The sequence below is a fragment of the Lolium perenne genome, chromosome 4, assembly GCF_019359855.2.
Source record: "Lolium perenne isolate Kyuss_39 chromosome 4, Kyuss_2.0, whole genome shotgun sequence".
In the NCBI taxonomy this organism is placed as follows: Eukaryota; Viridiplantae; Streptophyta; class Magnoliopsida; order Poales; family Poaceae; genus Lolium; species Lolium perenne.
This window is the reverse complement of record NC_067247.2, coordinates 149,698,348-149,715,435: the sequence shown is the minus strand read 5'-3', so window position 1 is coordinate 149,715,435 and position 17,088 is coordinate 149,698,348. Positions and strand designations below refer to the sequence as shown.

General features: G+C 46.4%; 1 protein-coding gene and 1 pseudogene across 1 annotated transcript; both read left to right on the top strand.

Moving 5' to 3' along the window:
• Positions 1-217: 217 nt before the first annotated feature.
• LOC127294794 (uncharacterized) lies at positions 218-3,301 on the top strand (annotated as a pseudogene).
• Positions 3,302-8,554: 5,253 nt separating this feature from the next.
• Positions 8,555-16,821, top strand: LOC127294795 (SWI/SNF complex subunit SWI3C homolog). Its single transcript, XM_051324691.1, has 9 exons — positions 8,555-8,733; positions 8,834-9,349; positions 9,449-10,020; positions 10,711-11,047; positions 11,190-11,263; positions 12,688-12,779; positions 12,979-13,049; positions 13,146-13,291; positions 16,169-16,821. Exons 1-9 carry the CDS (start codon positions 8,706-8,708, stop codon positions 16,658-16,660), a joined length of 2,328 nt encoding a protein of 775 aa, XP_051180651.1. The 5' UTR covers positions 8,555-8,705; the 3' UTR covers positions 16,661-16,821.
• The last annotated feature ends 267 nt before the right edge of the window (positions 16,822-17,088 follow it).

Here is a 17,088-nt window from a genome sequence, read left to right as displayed (position 1 = left end):
TGGAACACACACAACAACACACGTACCACCAGAGGCTGTGGAAATATTGAACCCCTTGTGCCTTGCGACGACTTGCTTGCCCACGCCTACCATGCATGGCGGTCTCTGAACCATGAAACCGTCGCTAGGTATTTACACTCGATTTTTGTCTGCAAGGCTCGTCAACCGCTAGGTCGTTGCTAGGGGTTAATCTGGCGCAGTATATATATGTACACCATCCCGTGCAAGTTGTATCTTCTCACGCACAGCACAGACACCTCTAGTTCAGTTGGCGGAGCCTGATCCGATTATCTGATTTATCGATGGGCCTTCATCACTGCATCCAGCTCTGCACAGGCTCTGTCCCTGCCGCGTCTGAACCCAGCGACGATGGCATGATGAGCACCCAGCTCTATCTTGCAGTGTGCGAGGGTAGAAACGACCAAGCCCTGGCACTGCTGGCTGCTGCTGATCAAGTCGCTGGTAATATTTTTGTTGGCAATGATTAACTAACTGTTGCTCGATCTCCGGTCATCAGTAGCCAGTACACTCATTTCATATGCAACTTTTGGTTGCAATTGCAACCACATGTGCAAATATGATGTACACAGAATCACGATAGAAATCCAAAGGTCGGCCAGGAGTCGATCGAGCTCTAACTTAACTCTGGATCAACCTAGAAGTAGAGAACAGCCTAAGTTACTACTGCCTCATCTCAGTGTCGTCGTGTATGTTTTATTTGTTTCAGACATAGTCAGCGGGGAGAGAAACAACGTCCTTCATTTAGCCGCGGAGCAAGGGCACACGGAGCTGATCCAAGAGCTCTACAAGAGCTTCGGCGGGGACGTCGTCAGGAGCCTGCTTTCTTCCAGGAACTCGGTTATGGAGACGCCGGTGCACTGCGCGGCGAGGGCGGGGCATGACATGGTCGTGACTCTCCTCATCCAGTTCGCACGGGGCTGTGGTGAGGACACCATCTCGTCGTGCAAGAATAAGGCTGGGGATACGGCCCTGCATCTGGCAGCGAGGCTCGGCCATGACAAGGCGGTTGAGGCACTGGTCAACACCACGCCGGAGCTAGCCTCTGAGGTTAACTCCTCTGTACCTGGCGGTGATGAGCAGGTCAGAGGCCGCCGTGAGAGCGATAACCAGCAGCTGCATCGACGCGTCGGCTGACGGGCCGAGCTCCCAGAACGCTCTGCACGCCGCCGTCTTCGAGGGCAAACGTGAGTCCTTGATCCGTGGACTCTTAAATTAGCATGCATGCATAGTTAGTCTGATACGATTTGAATGTCTGTCAGGAATGGTTGAGGTGCTACTGGCTTGGAAGCCATCCCTGGCCGGCGAAGCAGACGGCGGTGGCAGTACTCCGCTCCACTTTGCTTCGTCTGACGGCGACCTTTCCGTCGTAGGTGCCATCCTGCTCGCCGCGCCGTCCACGGTCCGGACGCGGGATTCGGGCGGCCTCTCCGCTCTCCACATCGCGGCGGGCATGGGCCACGCGCGCGTCGCCAGGGCGCTGATTGAAGCATGCCCAGACACGGCGGAGCTCCTGGACGAGCGCGGCGAAACCTTCTTGCACGCTGCAGCCAGGGGAGGGCACTCCAAGGTTGTACAGCTTGCCATTGCCACCGAGAAGCCGACGCTGCGCCGCCTCCTGAACATGCAGGACGGGGACGGCAACACGCCTCTGCATCTCGCGGTGGCCGCGCGCGCGCCTGACATCGCGGATGTCCTGCTGAGGAATGGTAAAGTGCGAGCGGACGTAATGAACACCGACGGGCACACTCCGTTTGATCTCGCCGCGGGATCCACCAGTGTCTTCTCCGTGGTAAGTAGGAGTATACGCAATGCAGTGGCGTTTCCAATTACATACACGTTCGTTAAAACAAATTTTACATGTAATCAATTCCATTGTCAGACTATTCACAGTGCTAATAACATAGGTAAACATCGCATATTTTCAAAACGTTTTAGTGATGTATCATGGTAATAAATGAAAAAAGTAAGGTGATAACTACTAGCTATGTTATCATAACATCACGCCCCATAAGATAAAATGAATCTTGAACATAATAAATAATACAATACATGAAACCACATATAAGTTAATACCCATTATGAAGGTAGTAGCATGTGCATGTTACTAGTCTAAGTTACTCCCCACTATGACCAGCCTCATTAGATTACTAGAACTTTTCTGTTTTTGATGATGCGATGCAGCTGGGCCTTGTATTGACATTGGCTGCGTTCGGGGGACAGTCTCGCCCTCAGAGGCGGGATCATGTGGAGAAATGGAGCGGCCACGACATAGCTAAACGGATCGAGAAGACGTCGGATAGCCTGGCGATGGTCGCCGTCCTCATCGCCACCGTAGCCTTCACGGCCGCCTACAGCTTGCCCGGGTCTTACGAGCAAGCTGACGACCAGGCAAAGAGGGTCGTCAAGGGCATGGCTGTGCTCCAGCAGAAGATCGTCTTCAAATTTTTCCTGGTCCTCGACAGCTTCGCCCTGGTGTCCTCGGTGGCCGCGGTGGTGCTCCTAGTCTTCGGGAAGGCCTCACGCTCCGACGGCTCTTGGAAGAGCTTCGTCGTGGCGCTGCAATGCATATGGGCATCACTAGTCAGCATAATCCTCGCCTTCTCGCGGCTCTGTCTGTCGTGACAACCACGAGGGCAGTCAGCACCATCGTCTACTATATCATAACCGCTGCCTTCTTCCTGCTCTTTGCGGGGGTCACCACCCTGATTAGCCCCCCGGTGCCGATGCGCACCATGTTGAGGTTCCTATGGCAATGTGGCTTGAAAGGAAGGCACGGTGTCGTCCGCAGGCGTATCAAGCAGCAATATCAGGTTATTGGTGCTTTCGTGCCCAACCTGTTTCTCTACACCCTTACAATTTACAAATAACCTAGCAGGTGTCGGTCTCGCAATGATCGCGATCTATGCGCGGACAGCGCGGTAAGGGAGGCCAACCATTCTGTGTGACACTATTTTAAATAATTAAATACTCCATGTAATTTATACAAAGTACTCGGCTTTCCGAATAAAAGAGAAGACAAATGCAAACAGAGCTTGGCTCTAGTGGTTAGGTCCTTGTGGTGGAACCAGCCCACCCAGGTTCAAGTCCTAGAATTGGCATGGGTGTTTGCGTTTACCTGGATTTATATGCTGGCTCAGTCCCTCGGAGGTGCTCATAGGGGTAGGGTGTGCGTGCGTGCCTTCATAGGGGTTGTTTGTACGTGCGTGTTTGTGAGCGTCTGCGTTGTACTGTGTTCTAAAAAAAAAAGACAAATGATATGGGCTGTTTTTTTCTTCTTGAAGTTAGTGTATATAAAAATGCAATAGTAGGTTCTCCTCCAAGCTTGGGAAGAATTAATCCTTGACTATCACCTTTCTTTTCCAATTGGGTCTCCATATGGCTTACCCTATCCGACAGATCATTTATTTCAGTTTTTATAGTGACAACTAGTTTAGATAGTTGTCCTCAAATAGCCTCGTGGTTCTCGGTCAATTCAACAACAACATTGTTATGCTTAGTTCGAGATTGCATAAAAGTTTTGAGATAATCTTGAAGTGAACCTTCCTTGTTGAACTTATTGGTATTCCTGCTTGGTTAGGATAAGGCTTTTGATAATTCGAGCCATAGCTTTGATCTTCTAAATAGGGTTAATATTACGTGCTATAAAATCTTTTCCTTCAACGTTAGCATTGTTGGAGGCATTATCTTGTATTTCTTCTTTACCTTTAATGATATCATGTAAGTTCATCTACATTTGTGGTGGGGTCTTCTTTTTTTTTCCTTCGGTGACGGAGTTCATCTTCTTGTGGATGATCTTTCTATATGCCATTGGGAATGATTGTCTTGCATATCATTGAGTAGCATCTTGACTATCTCTATTTCCTTTCCCATGAATGTGCCTCGAGCTGCAGTGTCAAACATAGGCTTAGACATAGGGTTAAGTACATGATAAAAGAAATGTAAAATTAGTCATTCTTCCATCTCATGGTTGGGACAATTCTTTACAGCCTCCTTCCATTCCTATGCAAGCACTAGCGGCTCGTGGTCTTCTTGTCTAAACCTTGTAATGTTAGATCATAGTTTCATAGTTTTTGCAAGTGGGAAAAACTTAGTCATAAAAATATCGCAACAATTATCCCATGAAGTAATACTTTCTCTAGGTAGTGTTAGCAACCGGTCCTTAGCTTTCCCTCTAAGTGAAACATGAAAACAAGCGTAATTTTACCGCATTAGGATTAACATGTTTCATGCGCATCATCTTGCATACCTCAGTGAATGTGTTTAAATGCATACATGCATCTTCCGAAGTAGAACCACACCAAATTGGTTTAGTTGTACCAAACTTAAAAATTTAGGCTTTATTTCATACTTCTCCGTAGTGACAATAGGTTGAGTTATACGTGCAATGAGATAATCATCAATGGGGCTAGCAAATTCTCCAAGCTTCTTCGCTGCCATACTTCTAAGTTTTTGTGTGTTTTCAAGTAGAAATACATAAATAACAAAAAGGTAAACTAATGTTTTTGAATTTTTTGATTAAGGACAATAAAAAATTAGTAACAAGTAATAATATGAAACTAAGACTAGACTAATGAACCAAAATGTCTAGTGACCTCACGAGGGATAGCGATTAGAAATTGCTTCCTCGACAACTGCGCCAGGAAAAAGGTTGATACCTTCGATTTTGACTATCGGATTGTACTAGTCTTGTTTTTCCCTAAGAGACACGTACTAGGTTTATCGAATCCACGCTCCACAGGAAGAATGCTAATGATGTAATATCACTACAAAAGAGACTTCGATACTTTGTTTATTCGTTGCTTCACCAGACCAAATGTTTTTTTTTGTTTTTTATTTTATCAATAGATGGAAACTCTCCAATGCGTCGCCACCGCCTCTCTCACTTTCGTCTCCTCCAACAGACAACACCGGTGCCAAGGAGAAGTGAAAGGGCAACATGAGCGTACAGAGGGGGGGTGAATAGGCGCTACACGATTTTTAGGTTTTTCAGTTTTTATGGAGGAAGTGGGAAATAAAAGGTGATAACTTGAAATGAAAAGTGATCCTACATGATGTGATGCAAACAAGGAAATGGAAACAAAGTAAAAGAGAGCGAGGAAGAGGAAGCGGTATAACCGGGAGCAAGCGGACATGAGGCGTGATATATTTCCCGCAGTTCCTTCGACAAGTGGAAATACGTCTAAGTTGAGGAGGTGTGGCGCCACAAAGGTGCCAACCGACACAAAGGCTTCACACTATTCCTCGTGAACACACCACAAAGACGTACTCACCTCTCCACTAAGCAAGGTCGGTCGAGGCGGCTAACCTTCACACAAGGTTGGGGCATAACTCCACAAAGGACACGGAGGCTCCCAGCGACATCACGAACTAGTTACAATGAGATTTAAGATATATATGCCTTCAACAAAAAGGATCCCCACAAAGGATATCTAGGGTTTCCACTCCACAAAGGTAAAATAAGGGAATCACAAAATTTCTTGGGTAGATAAGTAGATCTAGCCATCCTGCTTCGATTTCCAAAGTTTGGTGTGATTTGATTAGATAGGGAGGGAGATCCATGCGATTGAATCTCAAGAACTGCGGAGGAGAGAGAGTGGTCTTCGTGCTGGTCAGATTTGATTTGAGGAGGAAGAAGGCTCCCCTTTTTATAGTCCGTACACGTGATGTAGCCGTTATAGCATCGGGGGGGGGGGGGGTAGGGAAACTTATCCCCCCTCCCGCCCACATCTAGGAGCTGGCCATTTCCCTATTCCCAACTGCATGAAAAACTATCCGGGAGACGGATGCAAAATGCATCGCCCCCTCCACCTCCCATCTAGAAGATGACCATTGCCATTGATCTTTTGGGGGCCGGACAAAAGGGGCGGAAGTTTGAGTTCCAACAATCCGGATGATCCTCCCTGAAAAAATTCCTAGAATTCCTTTGCGTTTGGTGGTCGGCTACCTAGATAAGGGGGGTGGATGATCCGGCAAGTGGAGGGCCATATTATTCGTCCTGCATATTTCTGCATTCCTTCTTCTTTTCTCCTCATCTTTCTTCACATCTCCTCAGCATGTTCTCATCCACCATTTTCATAGATCAAACATCCAATAGGAAAAAGGTGGGTCATGATCTGTAGTGCTAAAATTGAATCCTACACACTTGAGTAGACACGGTAAAATACATCTGTGTGTTGTTAACAAACATACAAAACAATAGAGATAGAGATAGAGCTAGCTCTTTCAACCCCCCTTTTGGTGTCTCATAACAACACACGAATTTGTAATACATAATAGATATTATAAGAAGAGCAAAGGCTTGCAAAAATGAGATAGAGCTTCCCCTCAAAGTGTGCACATTTGACAATTGCATTTGAATACACGTACACATCAAATTTAGAGAAGCTCCCCCTCATGTTTACAAACAAAGATAGGCAAAATAGAATATATATGAGTTTAGGAATAGATTTCATACGTTTTGCCTTCAAAAAAATCATCCATTAAACTCAAATATGCCTCCGATAGATGGTAATAGAGAGATAGATAAATAGAATTCAACCATCACATGGACATGGATAAAAATATGGGGTTAATAATTCTATGCCCCTCGTTCGTTAACACAACTCACTTTTCCCCACTTGCTCATTTTGCTTTCGAAGTGAGCAACTATTCGGGGCAAAAGTGAGGAAAATGTGAAACTAAAAGTTTAGACGCTTGGGGAAAAGTGAGCAAAAAGTTATCGAATGGGGAAAAGTGAGCACAACTAAGAAACCAGGGGCATAGAATTAAATACCCGTAAAAATATCCATAGTTCGCCATCACCGCCTACTTAAGTTTATTACATGCTAAAGTTCACGAATAGATTGAATGAGGTTCAAATAAGATAATTGGGGCATCATTGCTAAAGAGGCAAAATGGAACACACAAGCAAATCATGCCCAGCCCATGCAAATTCCCAACGGAGATCATACTAAAACAACTTACCCCCCTTTGGCATCGAGACACCAAAAAGAGAAAAGAGCATACTAAGGGTCCCAAAGAGATCACTCGTTGGTGTCATTGGAGTCCTCTTCTTCCTCTCTCTCCTCCATGACATCCTTGCCCTTGGCCTTCATCTTTGAAGAGGCATCATCAAAGTTCGACCAATGCACTCTAGAGGTGTTGTACTCGGTATAGGGAATGATGGAGTTGGACCGACTTGCGGAAGGAGAAGGAATCAACTCCTCACTGGCACGATGGCAAACATCATTGGCGAAGTCACGTTGGTTCGATCTTTATGATTTGCTTGTTTTGCTTTTGCACCTTGCGAGTGTAGAGATATTGGGAATAGTTCTCTTTGTGGATCTCCAGATTCATGCATAACATCATCTTTTGGAACCATGAGAGATTCTTCACTTGTTTGTGCACCATCTCCCGGAGAGAGAAGAAGCGGAGAAGGATGTCATATAGGGGTAGGAGATTCTTCGCAAGACCGGGAACACCAATTTCATTGAAGAGAGGAGCAAGCTTGTTCTTGCCGGGCTCAATTTCGGGTCACATGCATCTTGTGGACATCATCATCACTACTCCATTAAAGGGATACCCAAGGACAATAGCAAACCTCCGGAAGGTGGACTTGTAGCGACCATTGCCGGTCATCCAATAGATATCACCATGATCGGAGTTGCCGAATTAGACGGTGGCAAAGAATTGTTGAATGAGTTGGACATTGTAGTCTCAGTGAGCTCCATCAAGGGATGAAGCGCAAGCTTCTCGGTCACCCATAGCATTCCATTGAAATATGCCTTCTTGCCCAACTTCTCCACTTGAGGATCTCGTAGATTTGCGACATGATAAGTTCTTGCTCCTGGGTCCAAAAGCAATCATCATTTGAGGTCTTGGCCTTAATATAAACAAACTTATTTCTCAAGTCCTTGTAATCCATGATGGGAATAGTGTACATAGTTGAGTTCTTGGTTTTCTTCCTCTTTCTTGCATTTTCCTCCCTTTCTTTGGTGGCCTCTCGAGCAGCCATCTTCTATTGTTGCACTAGATTGCTTCTAGTGGTGTAGGAGCCATCCTCTCGCTCAACTATGGGATCTTTGTGGACTCTTTCATGGTGAGTGGTAGGTTGCTTGGCAACCCCGCGACGAACACTTCTTCCTCTTTGAGATGGATCGAACATGCAAGTTGTCTTGTGGAATTTGAAATCATGTTGAGTTGTGTTGAGCTCAACATTGGACCGAGGTAGACATTTTTATCGTAAGTGTTTAACAGCTGAGCTTTATTAATTATGTTTTACTCATTTTTATAAGTAGCGGAGATGGAGATTTTGTGCTTGTTATATATGTCATTGTTTCCTTTGACAAAAAAACTGCTTCATCCCTCAGTCTTTTCTTCAAAATATGGAGGAAACAATTTAGTCAAATTAAAATAGCTGTGATCTCTGTTGTACTCTCTCCATTCCAATTTCTATTTTTATTCGAAATAAAACTTTGTACTGTAGTAAATTTGATTAAATCTGTAGAAATATATGGAACGAATATCTGCAATGTCAAATCAAATGAAGCAGAGCGAGTCTTTTTCCTCCCCAGCCTCCCTCGCACGTGCATCCCTCCCGCGTCGTCGTTCGTCGCCGTCGAGCCGGTCGGCACCCTCACTCCCGGTCACACTCTTAAACCTCTCCAGTCTCCACCTCCTCCTCGGCCGCGCCGTCGCCGCCGACGATGCCGCGCAAGGCCTCCTCTACGCCAGGTTCGTGCGTCGAAATCCTCCCGGAACACCCCGATTCTTTGACCTGGTGGTGCGAAGTCTGACGATCTTGCACTCTCCGATTCCGAATCCTGACTCCCAGATTCGCGCCTCAAATGGCGGAAGCGGAAGCGCAACCCCGACGCCTCCCCAACGCCGTCGGCCGCGGGCGACCACTCGGACGACTCCGACTCCGCCGCCGCCAACGACGAGGACGACACGGCCGTCCCGTCGGCTGCGGCTGACGACGAAATCCTTGCCGGTGCCGCGGCCAGGGACCTCCGTGAGGCGGAGGTGCTCTCCCCGGCCGAGGCCATCTCCGCCTTCCCTGCCGCCACCCGCCGCAAAGTCAACCGGCCGCACCCGTCCGTCCTGGCCGTCGTTGCAGCCGAGCGATCTGCGTGCGCGGGAGATGTCTCTGCCTTGGTTCCACCGGCATTGGAGAACATCTCGCACGGGCAGCTCCAGGTGCTCTCCGGGGCCCTGCCCGACCACCCGTCCCTTTCGACGGATCCTGACATGCCGTCTTCTTATGTGTGCACGCCACCGCCCCTCATGGAGGGGCACGGCGTGCCCAAGCAGTTCCAGGGTCGCCTCCATGTCGTGCCCAAGCACTCAGGTTCGCTAGCTGCGGCCAAACTCTGAATTATTTAGCTGTAAACATGTGCTGGTTTATTAAGTTCAGTTGCAGCATGAATTATTAGTTTACAATTTGTAGATTGGTTCTCTCCTGGGACGGTGCACAGGCTGGAAAGGCAGGTAGTGCCACACTTTTTTACAGGGAAATCTCCGGGGAACACGCCGGGGAAGTTCATCACGTTGCGGAATAAAGTTATTGCCAAGTATTTGGAGAATCCAGGCAAGAGGCTTGCTTTTGCAGACTGCCAGGGGTTTGTTGTTAACACAGGTGAATTATACGATCTGAGTAGGATTGTTCGGTTCTTGGATGCATGGGGGATCATCAATTACCTCGCGGTTGGGTTGGTGCACCGGGGTCTGAGGGCGGCAGCATCACTTCTAAGGGAGGAACCAGCAGGGGGGTTGCAGCTGTTGACTGCACCGCTGAAATCAATTGATGGTTTAATTACGTTTGATCGGCCAAAATGTAGTCTCCGAGTTGAAGACATTGCCTTGCTGGCATCGTCTTTATCAAATTCAGAGGTGTTGGATTTTGATGCTGGTGCTGAGTTTGCGGAATTGGAAGGAAAGATTAGAGAACGGTTATCAGAGAGCTCTTGCAGTTACTGCTCACAATCTTTAAGCAGTTTGCACTATCAGTCACAAAAGGAGGTGATCATCTTCATATTTGCATATACATGTTCTATTTTCATTTTTTTTTGTGTGAATCTAGGATTGTTGTAAAGACTATGAATTTCGCACGTACTCAAAAGGCATATTTTTCAACGATTGTGAAACCCAATCACAGTAAGCTCAATAGTCTCATAGATGAGCTGACTAATTTACTGACAAAGTTTTGGTTGGGATCAGAAAGACTAGCGTTTGTTATTTGATTATAAACCCTGCTTTATCTTCATTGTTGATTTCCTGACCCAGCAGATAATAGTGCTTATGTGGTTGTCTTAAATCTTGCTTATGCATCATAATGCTGGAAGCTCATATTAATATTTCCACCACCAAAAACATTTTAGAACAAAATTCCTTATTTTTAGTGCCATATATATGTGATGTGGAACAACCTGCATCTAGGTGCAACATAACTTATCTGAGTTGGTTAACTTGTGATATGTGGTGGCTTGGACCAGATGTGTTCTGTTTGAAATTCCAGTATCTGCTATTGCATGAATGATGTATAAGTGAACTACAATGTAGTTTTCATATTTGATGTGAGGAGTAGGGGAAAGTTTCCAAGGCTGAACCATTCTTTCAAGTTAATTAATTAGTCAGCTTCCTGTTTTTCTTTTCTTATTTTATGGGTAAGAAGCTAGCAGTAACAAGCTTGTTTTTCAACTGGTTGAGCAGGTAGATATTGCTCTTTGCTCAAATTGCTTCCATGATTCACGATATATTACTGGGCATTCAAGCTTAGATTTTCAGAGAGTCAATGGAGATAGAGATGGATCAGAAAATGATGGGGATAACTGGACTGATCGAGAAACGTTATTGTTGTTGGAGGGCATAGAGAAGCACAATGACAACTGGAATAACATCGCAGACCATGTTGGAACAAAGTCAAAGGCACAGTGTATTTACCATTTTATTCGTCTTCCAGTGGAGGATAGTTTGTTAGAGACCATTGAGGTACCAGATGCATCCATGCCAGTGCAAACCAATGGACATCCACATTCAGATTCAAATGGTACGTCAGGTCTTCTACATCATTTAATTATAATTTACACTACCATCAAATTTTTGAATGTTTAGTTTATTTTTTCACATTTCTAAATTGTGGCGTGATTTCTTCCTTTAACATTGAAAATTCTATTTTATTCCCTATCCAGGAAATCTGCCTCAAAGTGTTCAACATGGAAACCAACTCCCGTTCATCAGTTCTTCTAATCCAGTCATGTCGTTGGTAAGTAATTGTTCAACACGTTCTGTTAAGACTACTGATGCACTGAGTTACCCCATTCCATATAGTCAGAGGCCTAGAGGGTCTCCAGATGCCAATAATGCATAGCCCTATATTACATGCTATGATGTTTATTGGCAATTAATTTTATATCAAATGTGTTAGTAATGTTAGGGTTAGCATACATACTTAAAAGTTTCACTAAACATGGTTTTGTGTTCTACTACAGGGAATATCAGAAATGGAAGCCTATACTTTTACTTGCCACTTCAACTATATATATAATAAATGCCAATTATGAATTCTGAACTGGGTGCTAGTAGTACCTGACCTTAATCCTTTAATCTTGAAGGGAACGCCTAAACTCGAATATTTAGAACACAGCGTTGAAGTGCACAGCTTCTAAGTTTTGGCCGATTGACTAAGCAGGAAATAAGTACATTTGAGGTCCCAATTAATTGCCAGCTCACATTGTCAAACATTGCATACACTTAAATAGCTGACAATAGACTAATAGAGCACTGGAAGCACACCCTGCTTTAGGCAGTTTACATTTGATATGACCAGCTGGAGGTTTAGCTTGCTGCGTTGGAAATGCTGGGAATGTTTTGGAGAAGACAATCTAGCTTAAACACTCGATCTTGGTCCAGTCCAAGCGTTTGTTATGAAAGTACACTTCACCACACACAACTGTACATGCACATTGAAAGCTGAAACTTTAAATTGAACCCACACCAAAGTCAGAGGACTAAGAAGGACGTCTCCCGATGAACTAAGAAGCGAATTCTATGTAAATTGGTCCAAGATTAACCTTTATGCTAGCATGCACTCTTTGATGATAAAATAGCATCACTTCTATTAGAGAATACTGTACTTATTGAAATGTTTCATCCAATGCTGCTTGTCATCAAGCAGTGTCAAGGGAACCCAACCTTTTCACTGTTCGAAGCAGTGTCTCAACTTTTCCTTAATAATACAAAGTTAAGCTGTTTTTTTCATTATATATCAGTATCATACAATTTGTAGGTAATCTGCTTCCTTCATGTCCGAACTCCAATTTAACATGTCTACGTACCATTTGTAGTGTATTACTTTTTCTTAAGGAAGCATCAAATCTTTTTTTTCCTAGACTGTTTTAACACCAGAATAGTCCGTTTCGAATTGAAAGGTGTCCAGTTTACTTCCAAACGGCCAGGTTTAAGTAAATTCATATTGCATTTTGCGAGTACGCTTTCAAGGGCTGGCTATGTAATGCATAACTGCACATCCATGCTATCCTCATGAACAAAAATAGACCATTAAGGTTTGCAATGCATGGGCGCACTGGTTGTAGGGTGCTGCGCTTTATACTTCCTCATGACCAAAACATTTGTATGTTTATGGTGTCTTCTGTATATTTGGCCTCACTGTTCATAAATATTGTGTAGGTTGCGTTCTTGGCCTCTGCAATAGGACCAAGAATTGCAGCATCATGCGCAAGTGCAGCATTATCTGCTTTAACACGAGAGGATGATCCTAGGTTAGCCATCTTTCCTGTATGAGTGGTTTTATTAACATTATCAAAGCTAAAGGGTTGGGTACTTTGAACATTTACATCCTTGACATGGGGTAAAAAAGAAACATTTCTGTTTGGTGGTGATATTTCAACCTTTGGTTTTGCTTCCAGTTCTCTTGACATGTTCTGCTATAGTTTGGTTTTGACTTGCCTCTTGCTGAAGGGTGATTTCTGAAAGCATGCATGCTGATGATAGGACCCATGGTGCACATCAAAACTTTAGTGACCATAATGGTAGCCTTTCAAATTTATTATAATTTTTTTCTGTGAAATCTCATTTGTTCGTTCATTCAAGAGTTTCCACTGAATTGCTATCCTATCCTACAACAGGTGCTCCATCATCGTCCATTTCTCCAGAAAATGTGAAGCATGCTGCGTTGTGTGGTTTGTCGGCAGCAGCAATGAAGTCTAAACTCTTTGCGGATCAAGAGGAACGTGAAATCCAAAGACTAGCTGCTATCGTGATAAATCATCAGGTTAGTCTGCATGCTGCCATTTTATTGCACTCTTAATTTGGATTCATTGTGAAGTGATACTGCTGATTTCTGCCGTATAGATTTTTACTTGTCAGGTCCCATAAAATTTTGAGTTTCCTTTTAGCGATAAGTGGAAGCATCATAAGGGCATGTATAGTGGTTGATAACTTATTTTATGTATTGCTTGTTGTTTAGAGAAGACAAAAGGCATGTAAGCATGTTATACATTTGGGTTATCACACTTAATGTTTGGTTGCTCCTAAAATTTTATTGCATGATCAAAATTAAACTGAAAATTTTGTGACTATGAGAAGGTGTTATGTGGCTGCTAGGGTTTGGGAGGGGGAGGGAGGGCTGCGAGGGCGCGAGAGGGCCGGCCGGGGACCTTGCCCACGGCCGGTGGCAAGAGAGAAGGGATTTCCTTCTTAATTCTTGCTTGATTAGATTGATACATCTCCTCTCCATATATAGAGAGGTTTACTTGACTCCCAAGCAAGGCTTACTTTACCCCTAAGCAAACCATAAGACTAACGGGCCCAGGCCCATGACGTACTCTAACACTACACCCCACCTGGACATGCAGCTCGTCCTCGAGGTGCAACCTAAACAAACCATGACTCGACGCAACACAACCCTAACACCTAAAAACGAGCCTTTTACATCTCGGATTGTTTTATTACTCTCAACCTGAAATAGACTGGGACGCTTTATTGTGACCCCTGAACATAAAGTGGACACCATCCGCCCATCGGACGTGCACCTGTACAACCACCTGAATCCCATTGAAACCAGCGGGACAAAAGGAGCCCGCGCGACGGCCGGCGGCGGAATGCAGTGGTGCTACGCGGTGCGCTCCTGTCGGTGACACCATGCCTTCTCCCCCGCCGGATGATTGTCGATGGCACAGACTTTGAGGTCGTTGCCCGCGGGAAAAATAGCATGTCTGTCGCCCGTGGGGCCGCACGCCCAAGGTCCCCAACGCAGCGGACGAGATCGAGGTCCGTTGCGCAACGAAGCGCAACTTGGAGGAGCTGCAGCTGCATATCACGCATCTCCCGCACACATCGACGCACTAGGAGGCCGCGCGCAGCAGCCTGCAGCCTCACCGCCGCCGACTCGTGGCGTATAGCGATCCAAGCCGGAAGCTGTGATGGCGACGGAGGGAAATGGACCTGGTGGAAGGGCATCCCGGGCGGTGTCGAGTAGAGCCCGGGGCCAAGGTCGCTCCCATACCGCCGAAAGACAGGGACGGCGTCGGTGGCGGCAACAGCCGCTGCTGCGGTGGTTGGTGGCGACGGCAGCAGCTGCTGCTGTTGCAGCTGCCCACCGAACGGCGGGGATAGCGTCGGTGAGGACAGCAGCTGCAGCGGCGGCAGCTGCTGTTGCTGCTGCAGCGTCCCGGTGGGGAAGAAGGCGGTCGGCTGCTGGAGAAGAGGGACCCCCGGCGCCGAGGTAGGGCCCGGCCCGGAGATGGTGGACAGAGGCAGCGGGGACTTCAGCAGCCCGGCATCGGGTGGCGGCGACGACAGCAGCAGTGTCGGCTGGAGCGGCCCGGCGATCGCGGCGGAGGCCGCCTGGTGCGTCGGGTCGCCACGGCAGCAGACCGCCGGCGGCGGCGGCCCGTAGGGGCCAGCCAAGTAGAGGTGGATCTCCTGGACCGCGGTGGCGAGATCGCGGAGGGCTGCGGTGATCTCCGCCGGGGAGAGAACGGCGGGGACGTCGGAGTGCGGCGGCGGGTGGGAAGAACTCGGTGGAGGGCTGGACATGATCGAACCGGATGGCCGTCGAGAGCTCCCGCTGCGAGAGGAGGGGAGCGGCGTCGGCGGCCTCCGCCATGGACGTCGCGCCGCCCGTGGAGGGCGGCGGCGAGCGCGGCGGCAAGTGCGCGGCGGCGGTGGAGGCCGGCAGCGTCTCGGAGGTGGCGGCGATGGTGGCGGTGGGCTGGCCCGAAGACATGATCGCAACTGAGGTCTCTGATACCAAATTGGTAGAGTCAGCTAGTCTACCTGGTCTAGGGCGTAGATTGTAGGGGTGGAAGTGTGCTGGACGAGGGAGAGGAAGGCGGCGCCGGCGGCTGGCCGCCGTCGCGAGGTTGGAGGAAGGCGGCCCAAGGGGAAGAAGCGGCGGCTAGGGCAGGGAAGACCGACTCCTCAAGGAGTCGGCAGTAACGATCTATAAGATCAGTTTATTGCCTGGTTTCTCACGTAGCAGTATAAATAAGCTAATGAAAAGGATAAATGGGCTAAGCCCCTAATTTAGGCCCACTAATGGGCTTCCTCCTGCTACAGGCCAAACCGGTCATAACAGAAGGCATCTTGTAAAATGGAGAAAATGCCTTATCTTTCTTACTAAGAGATCTAAGAGAATACAAACCTCTTTTTTTCATTTCTCTCCTTCGACTCAGCAATTATCCATTGTACATGCCCTGTCATTTCCTTTACTATAGCCTTATTTAATGGTAGAAATCGTGTGACTTAGGGGGCGGGGAGTGACTAGCTAAATAGTGATAGCCAGAGAACTGGGAATCAACTGTATAATGATTAACTGCTATTGTGAAATTAAGATACATTTTCTAGTTGCTATCCAGGATCATTAAACCTGTTGATTTTGCATAAAGGTCATTATACTACATTGCCTCTGGTTTACCCAATACAGTTCTGTTCCTCTACAAAAATCATTTAGCTGTATTAATAGTCTAGAAGTTGCTCGATGGTGAAATCTAAAGAATTATTTTAGGCTTTGCCCTTATGCCTTTTTTAAATTTTTTTCTTATGCCTAGATTTTAATATCTGAAACTAGGGTGGAAAGTTAAGCTAACGATCTTTTGATGCTTAGGCTGTTATAGTTTGACACTATCTGCAATTGCTGAACTTGCAGCTGAAGAGGTTGGAGTCAAAGCTGAAGCAGTTTGCTGAAGTTGAGACCTTGCTTTTGAAGGAATGCGAGCAAGTGGAGAGAGCGAGGCAGAGGATTTCGGCTGGCCGCATACAGGTGATGTCAGGCCGCTTGAATCACACTGGAACTAGGCTGCCCAAGCCCAACGGTGGCAGTAGCACCGTGGCATCTAATCCAGTGAACATAAGCCCTAGACCGGTGGGCAAACCAGGCTCCACGGCTGAAGCCACCAGACCAGCCTCATCCACCAATATCATGCATGGGCAGGGGCACCCTCAGATGCCATTCTTGCAGAGGCAGCCACAGATGCTCTCGTTTGGTCCTCGCTCGCCACTTTCGGCTAACCAGACTCAGCCATCTGCACAGGCGTCGAACATTATGTTCAGCTCTGCTGCCATGCCCAATTCAATAACTCCTAGTCACAATCATCAGCTGTTGAGGTCGTCTTCAGGAAACAATTCAAGTCTAGGATAGACACTAGTTCATAAGATTCCACTCAGCATAGTGTTGTTAGCTTTTCTCTTTTGAACAAGACCTTTATATGATTTTAACAAGCATCCCATTGTAATTTAATTGTTCAATATTTTCTGGTGGCAGTGAAGATTATCTATGGTTAGGGCTCTGTTTTTTTTTAATATTCTGGATACGCAGAAGAGCTTGGAGTGGGAGCAAGTGGATACCCTATGTTTTTTTAACAGCCAAGGTGTCGGTTATCGGTCATACTAGAAAATGTATCTGAGAATGATGAGCAGTGCTTATTTATTTTCTCAGTGGAAACTATCTAAAAGTGACCCAAATCCACTTTTACAGTATCTCTTGAACTGATTGTAGTATAAAACAGAACTGACGCGAGTGTTTGACAAAATATCATTCCAAATTTACTTACCCCCGTGGAACCAACT